The sequence below is a fragment of the Haliotis rubra genome, unplaced genomic scaffold (assembly GCF_003918875.1).
Source record: "Haliotis rubra isolate DU_JTF1 unplaced genomic scaffold, ASM391887v1 Scf143, whole genome shotgun sequence".
Lineage (NCBI taxonomy): Eukaryota > Metazoa > Mollusca > Gastropoda > Lepetellida > Haliotidae > Haliotis > Haliotis rubra.
Window position 1 is genome coordinate 1,596,154 of NW_025765370.1, and position 20,604 is coordinate 1,616,757.

Consider the following 20,604-nt stretch of genomic DNA (forward strand, 5'->3'; position numbering starts at 1 on the left):
CGTCTAGAAAAAATGTACTGATGTCTTTTAAGGGAGAAGAGTCAAGGAAATGAGTACTGATTCTTTTGAGGGGGAGAGACAGAAAAATGAGTAAAATGAAAACTTCAGTGCGGAAGAATACCCAGCCTTGACTATCCCCAGAAACAGATTCCATGTGATGTAAATGGTAAAACAGCAGAGTACATTATTTAAATGAAAATTAGCAATGATACCAGGTGTTGGAGAAAAAGGTATGTCCTGATTTTTCGGGATTATCGCCACTTTGAAAAGGATTTAGTTAGTCAGGTGACAGATTAATGTAAAATCGGAAGAAGCGGTTGGAGAATTGTAAACACAGCTTTGTGGGTGATGCAGGCCAAGGTACACAATCATCATCATTTGGGAACTGAACTATGTGTCATAGGATCCTGGCTTGTCTGAGGGAGTAATCTCTTCATCGCGATTGGGCCACCCGTGCCCGACAGACGAATACAATGAAACGAACTGGCGCTGTTCCCAGAGAGATCGCCCAAACTACCCAATGTTCGGGTTATCAAGTGTCCCGATTACCAACTATGAATAATGTTACTTTCTATTTGTGTACTCGTCCGGAAGGCAGGTTTCCGGACAAAGAGTGCCCGTTGTATTCAGAGATAAGAACATTTCTATTGTAACGTTCCTTATCGATTAGTACTGGCTCAACTACTTTGCAAATTAGTCTGTTCAAAGTATTAATACACAGTAACTGTATAACATCGATATTACCTAAGCAGACATCTGTGATGGCTGTCGTGTAGATACAATGAGGGTGTTTTATGGTGCTGCATTGTCATATCAGCATGCGGTACTATTCTTGAGGTGATTTCAAATTTTACTAAGAAAGTGTTATCCCAAATATAACATATGTTACATTTGACCACTTTCTAAATGTCACTGTGTAATCATAGCTTTCGGCCATGGGAGCCGTGCTAATTTACACTTATCAGAGGGGTACACAAAGTCTGCAACCTAGACTACCAGTTGTCCGACTTCCATTTCTGTGGAAGTTGCGGTGGCTGATTCAACCCAACAAAAGTACTAGAATTTGTACTTTACTAAGAAAGTGAAATCCCAAATATAACATATGTTACATTTCAAATGAGGTTAAAGGTCACATGCAACAAAAAAATCAAACATAATTAAAACACAATTATCACTTATTCATGACATATAATATACATTGCTGATTATGAAAATACATATAAACAAAATTATAAGCGTACAATCGCAAATCAAAAGTGCAATATTTTGTACTTGGGATTACTTCCCTCGAAACGAAGCAGCCAGGATACCGAACCCAGTCAGAGCGGGTGGGTGAGCACTCGAGTGTAATGGATGGTTCATTTGCAGATGCCCTCACGACTCATTGTGTGTGTGTATACAGAGATGTTGGGTTTTGTAAACACATGCTCATTTTTTGCATATAACATTTTGCAATCAACAGACATCATAACATGTCATGTGTACAAGTATCACACCTGCCTGTCTGTGTAATTACATAATGTGACAGAGACCGAACTCGGACCATAAATCAATGCGTTTTGTTTCTAGTGTATAGCCTGATTGGTGTTAGTTCCAATTACATGTGGTCAGTGATCGCAGTTGTGTATTGAATATTGCCATTAGCAGACAGACAGACAGACAGACACACAGGTGTCAATAAAACAAGACATTGAGTTTTGTCTGTGACAACGACATATCTATATCAAAGTTAGAAATTCTGTCAACGCTAAATAATGACATTGCTTTTAAGTATCGAACTGAGAAAGTGACTCGGTAAGAAGAACGTGTGGTGAAATAGACAAATGAAATTATACAAACAGTTAAATCGGTAATCTACTGTCATAACATATAAAAAGCTCGCGCCTGTGAAATATCAACAAAACATTAGAAAAATAGCTCACATCAAAGCCTTCACCGAGTATTCACCGCCAGCGAAGGTTTTCCGTCTTGAAATGTCGAACGCCTCACTGGTTGACACATAGCTGAGTAGATCTAGATCCTAACAAGGTTCTTTTATGTAATGAGTAGATTATCTACTATTCGTTTTGATTAGACTACTCCTACTCACGACCTTATAAGCCGGACATCCCGCTGCGCGAACCTATTTCACTGCGCATGTGCTATGAGCGCAGCACAGCTGTTGAAACTACTTTTCACCCGAAGCGCTGGGGTGAATTTAGTGAATCGTTTTTTTCATCGCGTTTTTTTTCAACTTGATCAGTTCAATTTGCATTTTGATGATTTGTATCTGTAAGTCCATACCGAAAGGTATCAGAATCTGCAAAGTTGTGTTTTACGTTGCATTTGACCTTTAAACGTCGCGTTCAGGGTTATTGCACTTACGTACAGCCATGTACAAGGATGAGTGTGTACCCGCTGCTGCAAGTCGGGACTAGTGTCGGTTTACAGCATCAATAACATGTAGCCATGGTTGTCCACTATGGAGTAGCCACTGATATCGTTGGCGGTCTTGGCCCGGCCCGGAAAACCCGTTTTACAGTGGTCAGTGAGTTTAGTTTTTAAGCAATATTCCAGCAATATCACGGCGAGGGACACCAGAAATGGACTTCACGCATTATAACAATGTTGGGAATCGAACCCAGGTCTGCGGCGTGACGAGCGAACGCTTTAACCACTAGGCTACCCCACCGTCCCTTACAGTGGTAGTCCACGGAGAGATATACCGTGCTGCGGTTCAACAACGATACCTACAACGGTACGTGTTTTTTTACGATTGTATTTTCTTCAATGACATCATTCAGTTTCAGTTAAGATTATTCCTTATGATGTGAAAATTAATGCATCCTTTTACGAGACCTTTTACACAAAGTATATAATTGGTTATACCATTCAATGTATTCTTAGTGATACTGGCAGGGCCCTGTCAAAACTCTTAAAGCCAAAGTTGAAGGAATTTGTTATCGTTGTCATTGGTTGATAACGTGGATAGAATTATAGCACATTAAAGATAGCATTGAATAAATACTAATTTAATAGATAGCAGTAAGATGATATCGTGACCGGTAACATTCAGTAACTAATATGAATGTCACACAACTATCATGGCCATGAAAATGCTATACCAATGATAACTGTGAAATGGCGTCTCCTGACGATTTTCTTATACGCAGTGATGTTACTTTAAACGCAACATCACGATAAACATGGTACTCGAAGTTCCACAGATACCACACACACGCACGCACGCACGCACGCACACACACACACACACACACACACACGAAGACATATACTAGTATTCACACACACACACACACACGAGAAGACATATATTCACACACACGCACACACATACGAAGACACACACACACACACACACACACACACACGCACGCACACACTTCCTCTCACAGGTCCGTTGTGTTGTTCCCTGGTTGTACTTGTGCTAGTGACCTCTACAACAGTCGTCAGACAACCGACTTCAACCGTGTAACATGATTCACCACAACATGGAACAATCTCGGCTTGACATTGACATTTGACGGTTGTTTAAGGCCACCATCACCAATATTCTAGCTGAGTTTGTGTACAGCGTTTCAAGGACTGATGACGTGTCAGCTGATTGTGGGAAATAAGCCCAAAAGTGACGCAAGCTTGCCATTTTGTTGATGCTTGAAGGGCCACAGCCAGAGGACACAAGGGTGTACACCAGAGACAAGCACGGGGTTCTATAACGACACACGTTAACGTGTCACCGCTTCGGTAAGGTACTGCAAGTGTTACATGGAAATCTTGGTGTTAGTGGGGTAGCCTAGTGGTTAAAGTGTTCACTCCGAAAGTCCTTGTTTGAATCTCAAAATGTCTACAACACGTGGTCAAGCCTATTTCCGGAGTCCTGGACTATTTCTCACTTGTTGTTTCCTGTTGGGAATGGAACCTACTTCACGAGGCCGGATTTAGTTCGCCTGACTATTTTCTGATTGATTACAGGTGCAACCCTAGAAGATCTTGCCCAATGTCCTTCATCATGATAGTCTGCTACAAAAATATTTTGAAACATGCGAAAGCCCTTTGAAGCGGCTTCCCGGTGGATCGTGGTCGTGGTTAACTCTTTACACTGCAGGAGATTCCACGGCTTCTTCTCCCTCTGTATATCACTAGAGAAGCTTTACATTAGTATTTAAGCAGCGTCTCCAACAACAGTAATGGCACGTTCCCGACTTAGTACATGCCGCGTGTGAAAAATAAATTGTTTTTAATTTGAAAAATAGAAAAAAGTCCCCAATAAAATAGCTCAAAACGGTCAGGGAACTTTCAGGTCAAATTACAGGCTGTGTTAGTAAGCTATAGCTGGGCTACTGACAATGAAAACATTCCCAGGTACAGTAACAAACGTATTAAGGAATATAAAGAATCCAAATTTCCGTGTCACTCCGTTAAGCATTATTTCAGCTGTTTCAAGGGGTCTGAACACCCTCGAAAGCGGGTGGTAGATGGGAGTCTGGTAAAACATTAGGTTAGAATGCACGACCAGCAGACCCTGGACCAAAGCATTGTAGCACATTGGACAACATCCAGACAATATCTTTTTGAGTGAGTGAGTTTGATTTTCTGCCGTTTTTAACAATAGTCGAGTAAAATATAGACTCCGTAAATGGGCTTAGCACACGTTACTTATTTGCGAATCAAACCCGGTCCATAGGCGTGACGATTGAGCGCTTTCACCACTAGGCTACCCCAAAGCGTCCCTCTCTAATGAGTTTCAGTGAGAAAATACATGTAGACAAAGGGAGGAATGTTATTTCAGTGATGGAATTAAAAGACCAGTTTACCAAAAGCACTGAGATTATAATATTTTATCAAACATCAGCAAATATAAATTGGACTACGCGTTTGACGGAAGCATAGACTAAACACATTCTAAATTCAAAGCAGCTGGGAGGGAAAACAGATATAAGCCAGAGAGGAAGATGAACACTTACTGGGAGAACGCCGTTCTTTGATTGGAACTGTTGGAAACAGTGAGATTTAAGAAATCAAATATATGAGTTTGTACAACAATAATAGTTTTATGATACCTATCTTGGTGCTATACAAATCCTTCCAATAACACATTTTCACCTGCTATGTGTGACGATATTGGCTGTGGAACAACAATATAGTCCGAGTAGAGTCATCGTTTCATAAAATATAAAAGAGTTCCGTGTCCAGTACATGTTGTAAGAAAACCACAAGTAATTGTGGCGGTTGGACTGGACATTTTTACAGACTGACCAAGTTGAAGTGTTGTTTTAAATTAGTTTGAAACAAAAACGTATCCACGCACTTTTAATGTGCGCGACCTCGAACACAGCTTCTTCTCAAGATACCATGACACATACAACAAAGAGTAACACCAACAAAGCGAGAAAATTGTAGGTTGAAACTGTATAGAAGATTTGGAATATCATTCTAGTGGCACAAATCAATATTATGCTTATCTACAGATGCCATATCAAGTTTTTCGTGAGAGCGGATACGACGTAGCAAATAAGGTTCGAACACGGAATTGTACTTTCAAAACCAAGCATGATCCTGTAGAGTGAAATCAATGTCAATCTGGTATTATTATCTTAACACCAAAAGAACCATTACTAAATATGGCTTCACTTCCTGAAATGTAACAACAGAATGAAGGATTATTTAATTTCTACATAGCTACCTTACGCGTAACTGCGTCGGTACTATTGTCTATTATTCACACTCGAACTCCTCTTGTCTCGAACAATCGCTCACTAGTTACATTTTCACTGTATTACAGAATGGACGAGCTTTCATGGTATCGAGTATGATCAAATCCTGATTAAGATCTGCTGTTGTTAATATATAGCAGAGGAAGGCGTGTAAAAGGTTGGCTATACTGGTATGAAGCTGACGTGCTTGAAGCAGAGAACAGCTGTCTGGTACGACAACAACACCACCACTTCAAGAAGGACTCTGTCAACAGATACTACTGGCAATGTTTTGCATTGAGACTAGAAACAGAAACACTAAGCAATATTTTAAAGTACAATGTTTTGAAAAAGGTAATCCCAGAAATGTCAGCTCATATAGATATATGTTAGTGATTTTGACATTTCATTTTCATCATAAAATCTTAGGCGGTATCCATGAAGGCACTGATGACGCTAACCAGAGTTAACCTGACACGAACATTTCATTGTTACTGTTAATGTCAAGAAAGAATTGATAAAGGCGCTGATGAAAATGAAAATATTTAGACAGACATAAAAATGAAAAGTCACAACGATGACAAAACACACATCACACTGAACATCACACTGAACATCACACATCACACTGAACATCACACATCACATTAAACATCACACATCACACTAAACATCACACATTACATTAAACATCACACATCACACTAAACATCACACATCACACTAAACATCACATTAAACATCACACATCACATTAAACATCACACATCAAACATCACAATAAACATCACACTGAACATCACACTAAACATCACATATCACAATAAACATCACACATCACACTGAACATCACACATCACATCACACATCACACTATACATCACACTAAACATCACACATCACACTGAACATCACACTAAACATCACACTGAACATCACACATCACAATAAACATCACACTAAACATCACACATCACAATAAACATCACACATCACACTAAACATCACACATCACACTGAACATCACACTGAACATCACACTAAACATCACACTGAACATCACACATCACACTAAACATCACACTGAACATCACACATCACATCACACATCACACTATACATCACACTAAACATCACACATCACACCAAACATCACACATCACACTAAACATCACACATCACACTGAACATCACACATCACACTGAACATCACACTGAACATCACACTAAACATCACACTGAACATCACACTAAACATCACACATCACACTGAACATCACACTGAACATTACACTAAACATCACACTGAACATCACACATCACACTAAACATCACACATCACACTATACATCACACTAAACATCACACATCACACTGAACATCACACTAAACATCACACTGAACATCACACATCACCCTAAACATCACACATCACACTATACATCACACATCACACTGAACATCACACATCACACTAAACATCACACATCACACTAAACATCACACATCACACTAAACATCACACATCACACTATACATCACACTAAACATCACACATCACACTGAACATCACACATCACACTAAACATCACACATCACACTATACATCACACATCACACTGAACATCACACATCACACTAAACATCACACATCACACTAAACATCACACATCACACTAAACATCACACATCACACTATATATGACACATCACACTGAACATCACACATCACACTGAACATCACACTAAACATCACACATCACACTAAACATCACACATCACACTGAACATCACACATCACACTCAACATCACACATCACACTAAACATCACACTAAACATCACACTATACATGACACATCACACTCAACATCACACATCACACTAAACATCACACATCACACTAAACATCACACATCACACTTAACATCACACTCAACATCACACTCAACATCACACATCATACTATACATCACACTAAACATCACACATCACACTCAACATCACACTGAACATCACACTAAACATTACACTGGACCTCACACATCACACTAAACATCACACATCACACTAAACATCACACATCACACTAAACATCACACTAAACATCACACATCACACTGAACATCGCACTAAACATCACACATCACACTGAACATCACACTACACATCACACATCACACTGAACATAACACATCACACTAAACATCACACATCACACTAAGCATCACACTAAGCATCACACATCACACTATACATGACACATCACACTGAACATCACACATCACACATCACACTTAACATCACACTCAACATCACACATCATACTATACATCACACTGAACCTCACACATCACACTAAACATCACACATCACACATCACACATCACACTAAACATCACACATCACACTGAACATCACACTAAACATCACACATCACACTAAACATCACACATCACACTAAACATCACACATCACACTAAACATCACACATCACACTAAACATCACACATCACACTAAACATCACACTAAACATCACACATCACACTAAACATCACACATCACACTAAACATCACACATCACACTATACATCACACATCACACATCACACTATACATGACACATCACACTGAACATCACACTGAACATCACACATCACACTAAACATCACACATCACACTATACATGACACATCACACTAAACATCACACGGGAACATCACACATCACACTTAACATCACACATCACACTATACATGACACATCAAACTAAACATCACACATCACACCAAACATCACACATCACACTAAACATCACACTAAACATCACACATCACACTATACATGACACATCACACTAAACATCACACATCACACTAAACATCACACTAAACATCACACATCACACTATACATGACACATCACACTAAACATCACACATCACACTAAACATCACACATCACACTAAACATCACACTGAACATCACACTGAACATCACACATCACACTATACATCACACTAAACATCACACATCACACTGAACACATCACTGAACATCACACTGAACATCACTCTAAACATCACACTGAACATCACACATCACACTGAACATCACACATCACACATCACACTAAACACTAAACATCACACATCACACTAAACATCACACATCACACTATACATCACACATCACACATCACACTATACATGACACATCACACTGAACATCACACACCACACTAAACATCACACATCACACAATACATCACACACCACACTGAACTGCACACTGAACATCACATTGAACATTACACTAAACACTAAAGTGTTTCGGATTCTGTTTTCGGAACTCGTTGAATTATTGTTAATCGTAGGAGCGGCTGAAACTCACCTTGGCTTTAGATGGCAGAGGAAGATTCATGAAACCCAAAAGGGACTTCTTCCGGAATGGGAAGCCATTCAGTTTATCTAAACCAATGGCGATCGAGTCCTTCCTGACATGCGCAGCGAGGCTATTGCTGTACGATGCCCCAGTGTCGTTAGATTCCGTGGACCCTCTTCTCCCTTCCCTTCCTCCCCGTATTTCCTCAGGGCGTGGCTCCTCCACAGACATCCTCACCCTTTTAGGGTACACCCCGTTCTCCCCTCGGGATCGTTTAGTATTCGGCTTGGCTAGCTTGCTCCGTCTCAGCCCAAACTCGGGTCCTTCATCCTCAACATGCTCCTGGGAAAACACAGAACCACTGGATGACAACGTTCGCCAATTATCTTACTTTACGCACTGTCTGTTAAGCGTTTCTGTGTGAACAGATGTTTATGTAGATGGGATACATATATTGCTTAGCTAACACATTTTATTGGGCTTCTATTTGTATAAGGGGTGTATAATTGATATCGTAACCTTGACTTTGTATGTTTGACGTGATAATGATCTATCATGGTGTATTTGTACATATCTCTGTGTAATCAAAATAAATCTTCGGCGTGCTTAAAATACTCTTGTTAATATATGTGTATATCTCATAATGCATCAACTGAAAAGACGTGAAGCACCTCTGTGCCTATATTTACATGTATTACCGCATTCTATGTACCTTTTGTTAATATGTTCATCTGACATTTATAAGATGCAGCCGGTAATATATGAAGGTTTGATAAAGGGACACTATGGTGCTCCAGATGGTCACTTGATTGTATGTGACAAAGATGCAGTAGTGATTGACATTATATAAGTACTGACAAGGATCAGAAGAAAACAGATTTCCATTTTAAACCCAAAGAAATTTGATTATTCTGTAGCGTTGACTTGTATAATTGCATAATAAATTCGAACTACGGGGATTCTAAAGAAGGTACCTCGGGGGAGGTTTGGCCACTGTCAGCTCCATCAGATGAAATAGGACTTGGACAATTGACAACCCCGTGCCGACGGCGATGATGTGGTGCGATGTTACCGAGGTAGTTCTCTTCGATCTCCTCGTCGGAGAGGCACTCGTACAGCCGCGGGGTGTCGCTGATGTCTGCGCTGATGCCGGCGATGGAAGATGTAGACTGGCGTCTTTCCTTTTCCGGGGACTCTGACAGAGGGGGTGATGGGGGCAGGTCTGAGAGGGGAGGGGAGGGAGGCAGGTCGGACAGTGGAGAGGATGGGTACGACCGATGGTCGCCATACTGTTCAATGTCAACTTCGACTGTAAGCTGGAGGTCGGACGTGGAACTTCCGGTGGGGGTTGATGGGAGTTCCGGAAGTGATGCACCCTGGGATGCAGTCTTGTCGTTGGTCATCGCTCCGTTTCTGCCCTGAAATAAAGAAAGTAACCTTTCATTTAGAATGATCAAAAGTTGAATTTAAATTTCCTCATTCCTCAAACTAGAAAGAAGAAATGCTCTATCACTAAAATTGGCTTTGTCAGAATAAATGTCGAAATTTAAAATACGATATTCCAACGATACAAAATTTAAAAAGGTGCAAAAAGAAGTTTCCAAGATAATGAAAGTGATTTCCGTTTTTCAATATGCGAGAACAATCCCAAAGAGTTGATATGTATGCTCCTAGACTCTCAAGTAGAACACCGTCATTCCTTGTACCCTGTCACAGAACACTTGTGCATAAGTAGAACAAACAAAGTCTGTCAGCGCATAACCAGAAAACATCTTCTGAGGATATTTAGTTTTCGTATTAATGTCAACTTGTAACATTTTAACAGTGTCCCTTTTTAAGTCGCTTTCAGATGGATTCACGCGTTGGACTTCAGAACTATGTGAGATATTTGAGGTAAGAAACTCGAAGGGTTCAACACACTAATATTTCCGAAGCAAAACACAATGGTGACACAGCAATTGATGAGATTCAAGGCCGATGGTTGATTGAGTTTATACTGGACATGTTTTATTATTATTGAATCAATTGTTTCACCTCCGCGTTCAAAGAAGGGCTGTGGTACGTTTCTTTATAGAGGCGAGTGGTTTTCCAGTAAGTGCATTTGGCAAATACTTATAGTAGTCCAGTGAAATCATGGCGTCAAGTTATTTTTACTACTTCAGTGAAATCCCTGATCACGTGACAACCACGGAATTTGAAGCAAGTGTGAAATGAAATTAAGCTTTTTCTCGCTAACCCAATCCTTTTTTAGTCTGATGTCATCTGATTCTGTTTTACGCCGTTTTGGTAAGACCGTCCTCGCCTAGACTGTATATGATACGACAGTAACAGTTGACGTGAAGTAATAGCTGACCTGGACAATGCCCCGTTATCATCAACTAATCTATATTGTTTGCTTTTACACATGGACTTACCAAACAATAATAATAATTGCCATTATTAGACATTTGTCGGCAAACTAAAAGTAATAACTGATTATATTTAAATTTTATATGAATATAGAAATTCACTGTACATTGTTAAAAAGTAAACAAATACGTTCAAGGACGATGACGCCGCTTTTTTCCGCAGGACATACATAGGTTTATTTAAATTTGAATAGCATACTTTCAGAAACGTTTGACATATTAAAGAAGAGGACCGAACAATACAGAGAAAACATCCTATCGAAAAAAACATAATGTTTATAATAATAGTCAGACACTGACGTAAACAATATTGGATAAAAAAATACAAATATACGTACTAAAGAGTGTCACGGCACAATGAAATCGTTTCAGCGTGTGTAATGCTGAAGGTCTTCATACCACATTATGAAAATGTCATTTTACTTTTGGAAAGAACGGTCAACTCAATTTGACCTCCTAAGTCCATGTTTATACAACACACAACAGTTAACAACATTCTTAGGTCTGGCTTAGAAGTACCTGTTTCTCAAACCTGCCTTACGGGTAGGAGTACCCTCCTTGATCTAGTGTTTCATTCACACGATTACCCATGAGGTGTACAAGAATGACCCCGCAAGCTCCACCTTAAAGGGGAACTACGCTCGATACGATTACCCATGATGTGTACAAGAATGACCCCGCAAGCTCCACCTTAAAGGGGAACTACGCTCGATACGATTACCCATGAGGTGTACAAGAATGACCCTGCAAGCTCCACCTTAAAGGGGAACTACGCTCGATACGATTACCCATGAGATGTACAAGAATGACCCCGCAAGCTCCACCTTAAAGGAGAGCTACGCTCGATAGGATTACCCATGAGGTGTACAAGAATGACCCTGCAAGCTCCACCTTAAAGGGGAACTACGCTCGATACGATTACCCATGAGGTGTACAAGAATAACCCTGCAAGCTCCACCTTAAAGGGGAACTACGTTCGAACCAATTACCAGTCCCATGAAGTATTACGATCATCACTCAGGTTATCTAGTTCAATCAGTTTATGCGTATCCACCATTTATCTCAAGTGCACAAAAACGAAATCGAGGCTGGTAGCCTTGATCATGAGCCAACGTCAACTGTTATAGGTCCACTGGTTTTTTCATATTTACTATTCGTTTGTTTGTTGTTTAACATCGCTCTCCAGACAATCCAGTGATCAACAGCGTGAGCACCGATCTACGCTGTTGGGATACGATGACATGTGTCAACCAAGTCAGCGAGCCTGACCACCCAATAGGTTACTGAAGACCAATTCTAGAGCGGATCTTCACGGGTCCAATATGTTATTGGATGATTGGTGCAAAACTGCACTGATCCAAATAGTATGTACTTATTTCACTGAGAAAAAAACGGAAAATGTTTATGTCTGTCAGTATGTGCTCAATATCGTGAAACTAATGGAGCAAACGACGCTAAAGAGTAACAAACCAAGAACATAAAAAACATTTATTGTCCTTTGCCGTGAATAAATGCTATCGCTTGTAGCCACACTTGAAGAAACGATAATCATGTGTACCTCAGTGTCTCTACCCTTGTGATACTTTATAGGATTAAAAGGATACTTCCCGTATCGAAGTCTCCAGTGTTAGCCCCAGCCATCAGTATTTGTACTCTGCCATGGAGGTCGAGATACTAGCGTTAGAACCCTGAATTCCACCAGCCACCGACGTATGTACGTGTACCGTCTGTGTCATCATCAGATCTTAACAGAATTGAGTTAAGTGAAGTATTTTTGTGTGCCAGTTAAATGTTGTGTCCGACGATCAAGGGGCGGTGGGGTAGTCTAGTGGTTAAAGCGTTGGCTCGTCACGCCGAAGACCCGGGTTCCAATCTCCACATGGGTACAATGAGTGGAGCCCATTTCTGGTGTCCCCCCGCCGTTATATTGCTGGAATATTACTTAAAGCGGCGTAAAACCAAACTCAGTCAGTCAGTCAGTCCGACGATCAGCAAGCTCACTGTAAGTGCAGTTTCAGCTGAGACCTCAACAGTCACGTGACATCAGTTATACCCGTCAACAGTCACGTGACATCAGTGATACCCGTCATCAGTCACGTAACATCAGTGATATCCGTCAACAGTCACGTGACATCAGTGATACCCGTCATCAGTCACGTAACATCAGTGATACCCGTCAACAGTCACGTAACATCAGTGATACCCGTCAACAGTCACGTAACATCAGTGATACCCGTCAACAGTCACGTAACATCAGTGATACCCGTCAACAGTCACGTAACATCAGTTATATCCGTCAACAGTCACGTAACATCAGTGATATCCGTCAACAGTCACGTAACAGCAGTGATATCCGTCAACAGTCACGTAACAGCAGTGATATCCGTCAACAGTCACGTAACATCAGTGATATCCGTCAACAGTCACGTAACATCAGTGATATCCGTCAACAGTCACGTAACATCAGTGATATCCGTCAACAGTCACGTAACATCAGTGATATCCGTCAACAGTCACGTGACATCAGTGATACCCGTCAACAGTCACGTAACATCAGTGATACCCGTCAACAGTCACGTAACATCAGTGATACCCGTCAACAGTCACGTAACATCAGTGATACCCGTCCACTCAACTTGAAAACGGTATATCTATACCGAAACGCCGCTTAAGCATAAAGATTTGTCATTCAACTTGTATCGTGTTCTAAAACTTCAGCTGGCCAATTAGATACCTGGGATTTTTGACGATGATAAGAAGTGTTATGTATTCATGGCAGAGGACAATACATATGTTTTATGTTCTTGTTTTGCTCCTCTTCAACGCCGTTTGCACCATTAGTTTCACGATATATAGCAACAAGACCCCCTTTTCCTAAGTTACCCGTTAATGTGACGTGTCATGTGACAATGTCTAGACATTGATAGCTTTGGTTTTTATTCAGCTGAAACAGCCCTGTGTCGACAATAATCAAGTACCGGATAACACCATGCTGATCAGGAAGATGAATATTACTCCTGCGTAACATAAACAAGCCGCTGATTCGAAGTAGGCTGTCAGACAACTCCAATAAACAGATACAATGTTTCAATTTGATTGCAACGCCAATTCCTGACTGGAAGTGACATCTACTACATCGTAGTTCACAGTTGCAGATTGTAGATTTTTATCATTTTGCGGTTTTGTACCATGATTGACACATGTCATCATATCCCAATTACGTAGATCGATGTTCATGCAGTTAAGCAAAGGCTTGTCTGGTCCAGACTCGATTATTTACAGACCGCCTCCATATATCTGGAATATTGTTTAGGGTTAGACAACAAACAAACAAAAGCAACTGTACCGTCACGTGCAGTCACTTATTCATTCACCACGTACTTCAAGTAATACATGTCTGTATGGCCTTCTACATAGCACCGTCCGACTTCATATCAAGTCAACAATGTTATGTGAATATAACTGGATAACATCTGTATGTTCATTTTAAACTGACTGACTGACTGACTGAGTATGGTTTTACGCCACTTTTAGCAATATTCCAGCAACATCACGGCGGGGGACACCAGAAATGGGCTTCACATCTTGTACCCCTGTGGGGAATCGAACCCGGGTCTTCGGCGTGACGAGCCAACGTCATTCTAGAACTGCTATTTTAACATGTGTACATGTGACTGAACTGACCTCGTCTGTATGTAAATACTAAATTTTGCTCAACACTTTGTTTTTTTAAGTCAACACAATCATATTTCTCTATACATTTTGACGATGATCATATTTTTTCTATTATATGCTGACTGACTGCCTGTATGAATATGGGCCGAAGGTCTATATTCTTCATGAATTATATCTATCTATCATGGCTCTGATTTTTCTGAGGCAAATCATGTTCATATTTCAAATTAATTAAATCATATTTCTATATCGTTTTTAAGATTTAACTGGAGTAGATTTCTTTAATCACATTCGGCACCTCAATAATATTTCTATTCTAATATCTCAGCCTTTCTTCAGACATGTATCTACATTTACATATTGGTGGTTGTTGATTTCGCTGGAAGAGCTCACGTCCCTTGCTTGAAAGCTGTTCATGAAACGACGCGACTGCGAAATATACTTTCACGGTACAGGTCACTCCTGATCAATCGGAAATGCCATCCGACAACCCGTTAAAGTATTTCAGCTCAATACACGATTTTAATCCAAGCATTTTACGAATGGTTAAACTCCGACAAACACTCGTCACATGGGCAAGTGCACAGTGCCCTTTCTTTCGTGAAGAAGCCTTGCGGGTTTTTCGGGAAGAGCTGTTTTTATTTATGTTAGCACGAGAATATAATGGTTACAAAATGATTTTAAGAGATTTTAAGAGATGTATATTGTGTATTTCTTATAGCTATGTTCTCAAACTGTTTGGAAAGATGTTTTTGTATCTATCCGCGTGTTTTTGCTAGCCATCAGCTATCAAAAGTGCGCTCTTGAGGTGTTTGGCGGCCATTTTTGTTTGGAGATTGACTTTGGTAGTAGCTATTGCCGTTCCCCATACTTATTTTGGAAAGAATCATATATTTTTTCACTGTTATTTCCTTCGCCGTGAGCTGTCGTATTTCCAGCGAAAGTAATACCCTGGTTACCTGGCAACGTGAGGAAGCTATGAACCAGAGGTAATATCTAGAGCCATGGACTGTGTTAAACAAGCACTAAATTCCACTCGTAAGAACAGATATATCACACCAAAGTTAGGGAATAAACTAGATAAGCCACAGTCCAGATTTTATTGATATTGAAAGGTATATGAAAATAGCAGTGTCAGTTATATACATGGATCACTAAAAATGAGTATTTCCGGACAACGTAGATGTGTCCAGCCGGTAGTACCCGGTGTAACAGGCCAGAGTATACCCCTGTCCCAGACTATACCCGGGGTTAAACTGGGCTAGCCCAGACTATACCCCAGGTATAATCTGGGCTAGCCTAGTTTATACCCCGGGGTATATTCTGAACTAGGCCATAGTATACCCCCCTAGCCCAGATTATACCCCTACAGAAAACAAGAGATTAAGGATACTACTATTATTTTATTGTACTTCTCACACAATTAAACACTGGTTACAACATTGAAATGGTCCGATACATTTTCCAGATACAAAGCATAATCAGTGTGAGTTTTCAAACTGAAGCTGGCAGGGTACATGATGCAGCGGAAGTAGCAGTTGCCGTCGCCTTTGGTTCTGTATGTCCGTCGGGGTGCTGTCAAGTCTGTTGATCTTCCGTAATAAATGTCCTTTGAAGAGTTCAGGCCTAATGCAGCAGCCAAATTCCTTCGAGCATTTTTGGGGATAGGGTTGAACAAACGGGTGGACTTGATTTGTTTGGTAGTAAGGTCTGTATGGTCGCCTGACTCCAGTTCATCTCTGAGTCTTTAGTTTACCCCGGGGTATGATCTGGTAGGGGGTTATTCCGGGCTGCTACACCGGGACCAACATAAACTATGTCTAATTACACAATGGTATTGTTGTTTTATGTCGAATTTGCAGCATGTTTGGCTCTTTACTAATCACACGTACATGTCACGAGTTGTATTTACGTGAACATTTTAAACATTTATATTTATAACAAGACTGACGTTAGAACTTAAAAATCAATACTATTTAAACCCTCAACGTGGCATTACAACAGAGATTGTGGGGCCAAGGGACAATACAGTTATTCTCACTGTCTTTTCTGTCATTCTGAAAATGACATACAAGACATTATTATTCTTACACGGTGTAGCAACACATACCTCACTGACAATATTGTTACAATGTGTAATGGCATTAACGTGACTGATTATATTGTTACAATGATGCCATTAACGTCACTGATTATATTGTTAAAATGTGTAATGCCATTAACGTCACTGATTATATTGTTACAATGTGTAATGCCATTAACGTCACTGATTATATTGTTATAATGTGTAATGTCATTAACGTCACTGATTATATTGTTACAATGTGTAATGCCATTAACGTCACTGATTATATTGTTACAATGTGTAATGTCATTAACGTCACTGATTATATTGTTATAATGTGTAATGTCATTAACGTCACTGATTATATTGTTACAATGTGTAATGTCATTAACGTCACTGATTATATTGTTACAATTTGTAATGCCATTAACGTCATTGTCAGTATTGTTACAATGTGTAATGCCATTAACGTCACTGATTATATTGTTACAATGTGTAATGCCATTAACGTCACTGATTATATTGTTATAATGTGTAATGTCATTAACGTCACTGATTATATTGTTACAATGTGTAATGCCATTAACGTCACTGATTATATTGTTACAATGTGTAATGACATTAACATCATTGTCAGTATTGTTACAATGTGTAATGACATTGACGTCACTGATTATATTGTTACAATGTGTAATGCCATTAACGTCACTGATTATATTGTTACAATGTGTAATGACATTAACGTCATTGTCAGTATTGTTACAATGTGTAATGACATTAACGTCACTGTCAGTATTTTTACAGAGTGTAGAAACATTAAGGTTACTTACTATATTGTTACACACTCTGATATCCCACGTACTGTAAAGTATATATGTGGTGTTTTGGCAACACGTTTGTGACTTGTAGGTGACAAGGAAAACACTTTTCCAAACATTTCCATTGTTTCGGGGAAAATAATCCCCAAAGGACAGAGGAGTATTTTTACGCCAGTTTATAAGAATGAAATTCTGTAAAACCGAAGTTTGAAGTAGAAGTTTTCTGGTCTATGTATATGGGACTAACTGCAACTTCAGCTTTGTTTCGCATGTTTACCACTCGCGCTGATTCTCTAGTGGTAGGTAACACCGAACTGCTGTGTGCTTGATTGGAACAGTATTGTGAAGTTTAGAAAAGAAAGACAAGATGCTTCAGGTCATTTTGATTCAAACAAAACCTAAGTTAAACATTTTTATTATCTGTATGTTTGTGACTGTAATTAGAATGCCCAATGAGATACAAGAAATTGAAATAGGCATCGAAGACGACATTTATCATCCTGTCAATTTTTAAAAAATTCAGTTTAACTGATGACTAATAAGACTATGTTGACACAGCGTCTTGAGAGTGAGTGAGTGGGTGCGTGGGTGGGTGGGAGAGCATGGGTGGGTGGGTGGGAGCGTGAGTGCGTGCGTGAGTGAGTGAGTGAGTGAGTGAGTGCAGTGATGTAGTGCGATGTAGTGAAACCCATGACCACAGGTTTTATACCGACAAACTAAGAAACAAAACGAACGAGATGCGAACCCCAAATCATACATTTCTAGCAAGCCCAAGGGGCCCAGCTCAACACAACAGACACCCGTGCCCCCTTTTTGTATTTCATGCTTTTGTCACACAAGCGATAGTGTTGTGTGAAATTGTGTTGGGTTATGCGGCAACAATGCATCATTTTTTTGGGTCCGATTTTGACCCTGACAAACCTGGGGTTAATACCATGAGCACTGACCCCTAACCGGTGAGAACGTCACTCATTGTAATCACACGATTCTCATTTCAGTCTAGATTTACAACAAGCACTGATCAGGTGGAATAGTATCATTCTCGAGTTTATATGACAGATGTATCAAAGCAAGGAACACGGAGATCTCCATCTGTCGTAGATTTGATCTGAACGCAGTCTATTAGACATTATAAGACATCTGAAAGTAGCGCCGAGGTGCAAAAAGTGACACAATTATTGTTGATGGAGATGGGCAACAAAGGCTGCGGTTTAAAAACTCGGTAAGATGATCCCGCGAGACACAAATTTGAAAATTCAACACTGGGAATGAGGTTTGCTGCAATCTTGAGTTAACAACATCTTACACGTCCCGGCGCCGTGTGTCGCCTGAAGTAAAATAAATCCGATTCTTTTCTTACTATGCATTTCGTATGCAGGAAACTCTCGTTAGTCGCTGTGAATTGCGTACTACTTTCCCTGAGGGCGTATTGCTTGACACTGACAAACGTCCAGAATTGATGTGTACAGGTTCTACTGCACCGCATCAGAATCAGTCGTTTGTCAAGTAGTAGAATGCCTGGCAGTTGTGATTGGATTTATAATAGGTTGTGTCTAATTTATGTGCTTTTGTATGTACATCCAGTAATTAAATTCATGTTTAATTGTTCGTATTTAGTGCTGCATTGTGCAACATGATGACTAATGCCGGATGCGACCTCATATATTTTCAACTTGGTGGCGTTTTGTGTGGAACATGATGACTGAAATTTCTCTGTTCAGCTGCCTGAACACAGCTGCCTGCCCGGACTGCAAGTCTATAGTCTAGGGGAGGCAACTCTTAACGGAATATCTGTCAGAGCGAGAGCAGTTTTCAGGGAAGCATAATTTACGACTGACTGACTGACTGAGTTTTGGTTTTACGCCGCTTTTAGCAATATTCCAGCAACATCACGGCGGGGGATACCAGAGATAATTTACGAGGCTGCCAAGAGTGTATGTAAATATGTAAAGTACGCAGCTCTTTTACTTCTGTATCATCTGTATACTCGAGTTTCTGTACCGTGCAAATTACAAAGTAGCCTTATTAACGTGTTTACGTATGAATCAATGGCGCTTTAAATATGTCTTGTTATTAATATCTTATGTGGGGTAAATTTCCATATGTATGTAAAGGTGTTAATCCTATGCATTCGGAATATGTGCAATATGCGTGACATGTGCAAAACGTGTATCAAAGATATATTCTTTCTAGATGTCACATTTGAGCGGCAGCAGCTATCTATCTTTTGGCACTGGCGCTGAACCATGATAGACAAGTGTACACTCACTCGACACCCATAAACTGAAGGACCATTCATAATTTATGGCTTGGGGGGTGATGATGATTTTAAGGTGTGAGTGTGTGTGTGTGTGTGTGCGTGCGTCCGTGTGTGTGAGTGAGTGAGTGTGTGTGACCCATTTTGTTCTGGGAAGGTGTGTGTGTGGTGGGGGGCGAGGGCAGCAATTATGTACATTAAAATATTAAAATATTATGCTTAAAATTATGGGAAAGGGGACGGGAGTCATTCACATTGTACATGATATGCATAAAAATCATCATCACCCCCCTTGCCATAACTTA

The 20,604-nt window shown here is 40.1% G+C and overlaps 1 protein-coding gene across 3 annotated transcripts in view; it reads right to left on the reverse strand.

Annotated features, from left to right (window-relative positions):
• The window catches only part of LOC124269231 (myogenesis-regulating glycosidase-like), a 121,841-nt gene that overhangs the window by 26,339 nt on the left and 74,898 nt on the right, over positions 1 to 20,604 (reverse strand). For 2 of the 3 annotated variants that reach the window (XM_046704247.1, XM_046704246.1), the window contains exons 2-4: positions 10,051 to 10,494; positions 9,086 to 9,418; positions 4,965 to 4,991 (exon numbers count right to left, since the gene is read on the reverse strand). In XM_046704247.1, coding sequence (XP_046560203.1) covers positions 4,965 to 4,991; positions 9,086 to 9,418; positions 10,051 to 10,479 — 789 coding nt within the window. In that variant the 5' untranslated portion in view covers positions 10,480 to 10,494. The remainder of the gene's footprint in view (positions 1 to 4,964; positions 4,992 to 9,085; positions 9,419 to 10,050; positions 10,495 to 20,604) is intronic. The other variant, XM_046704248.1, reaches the window with a different exon arrangement.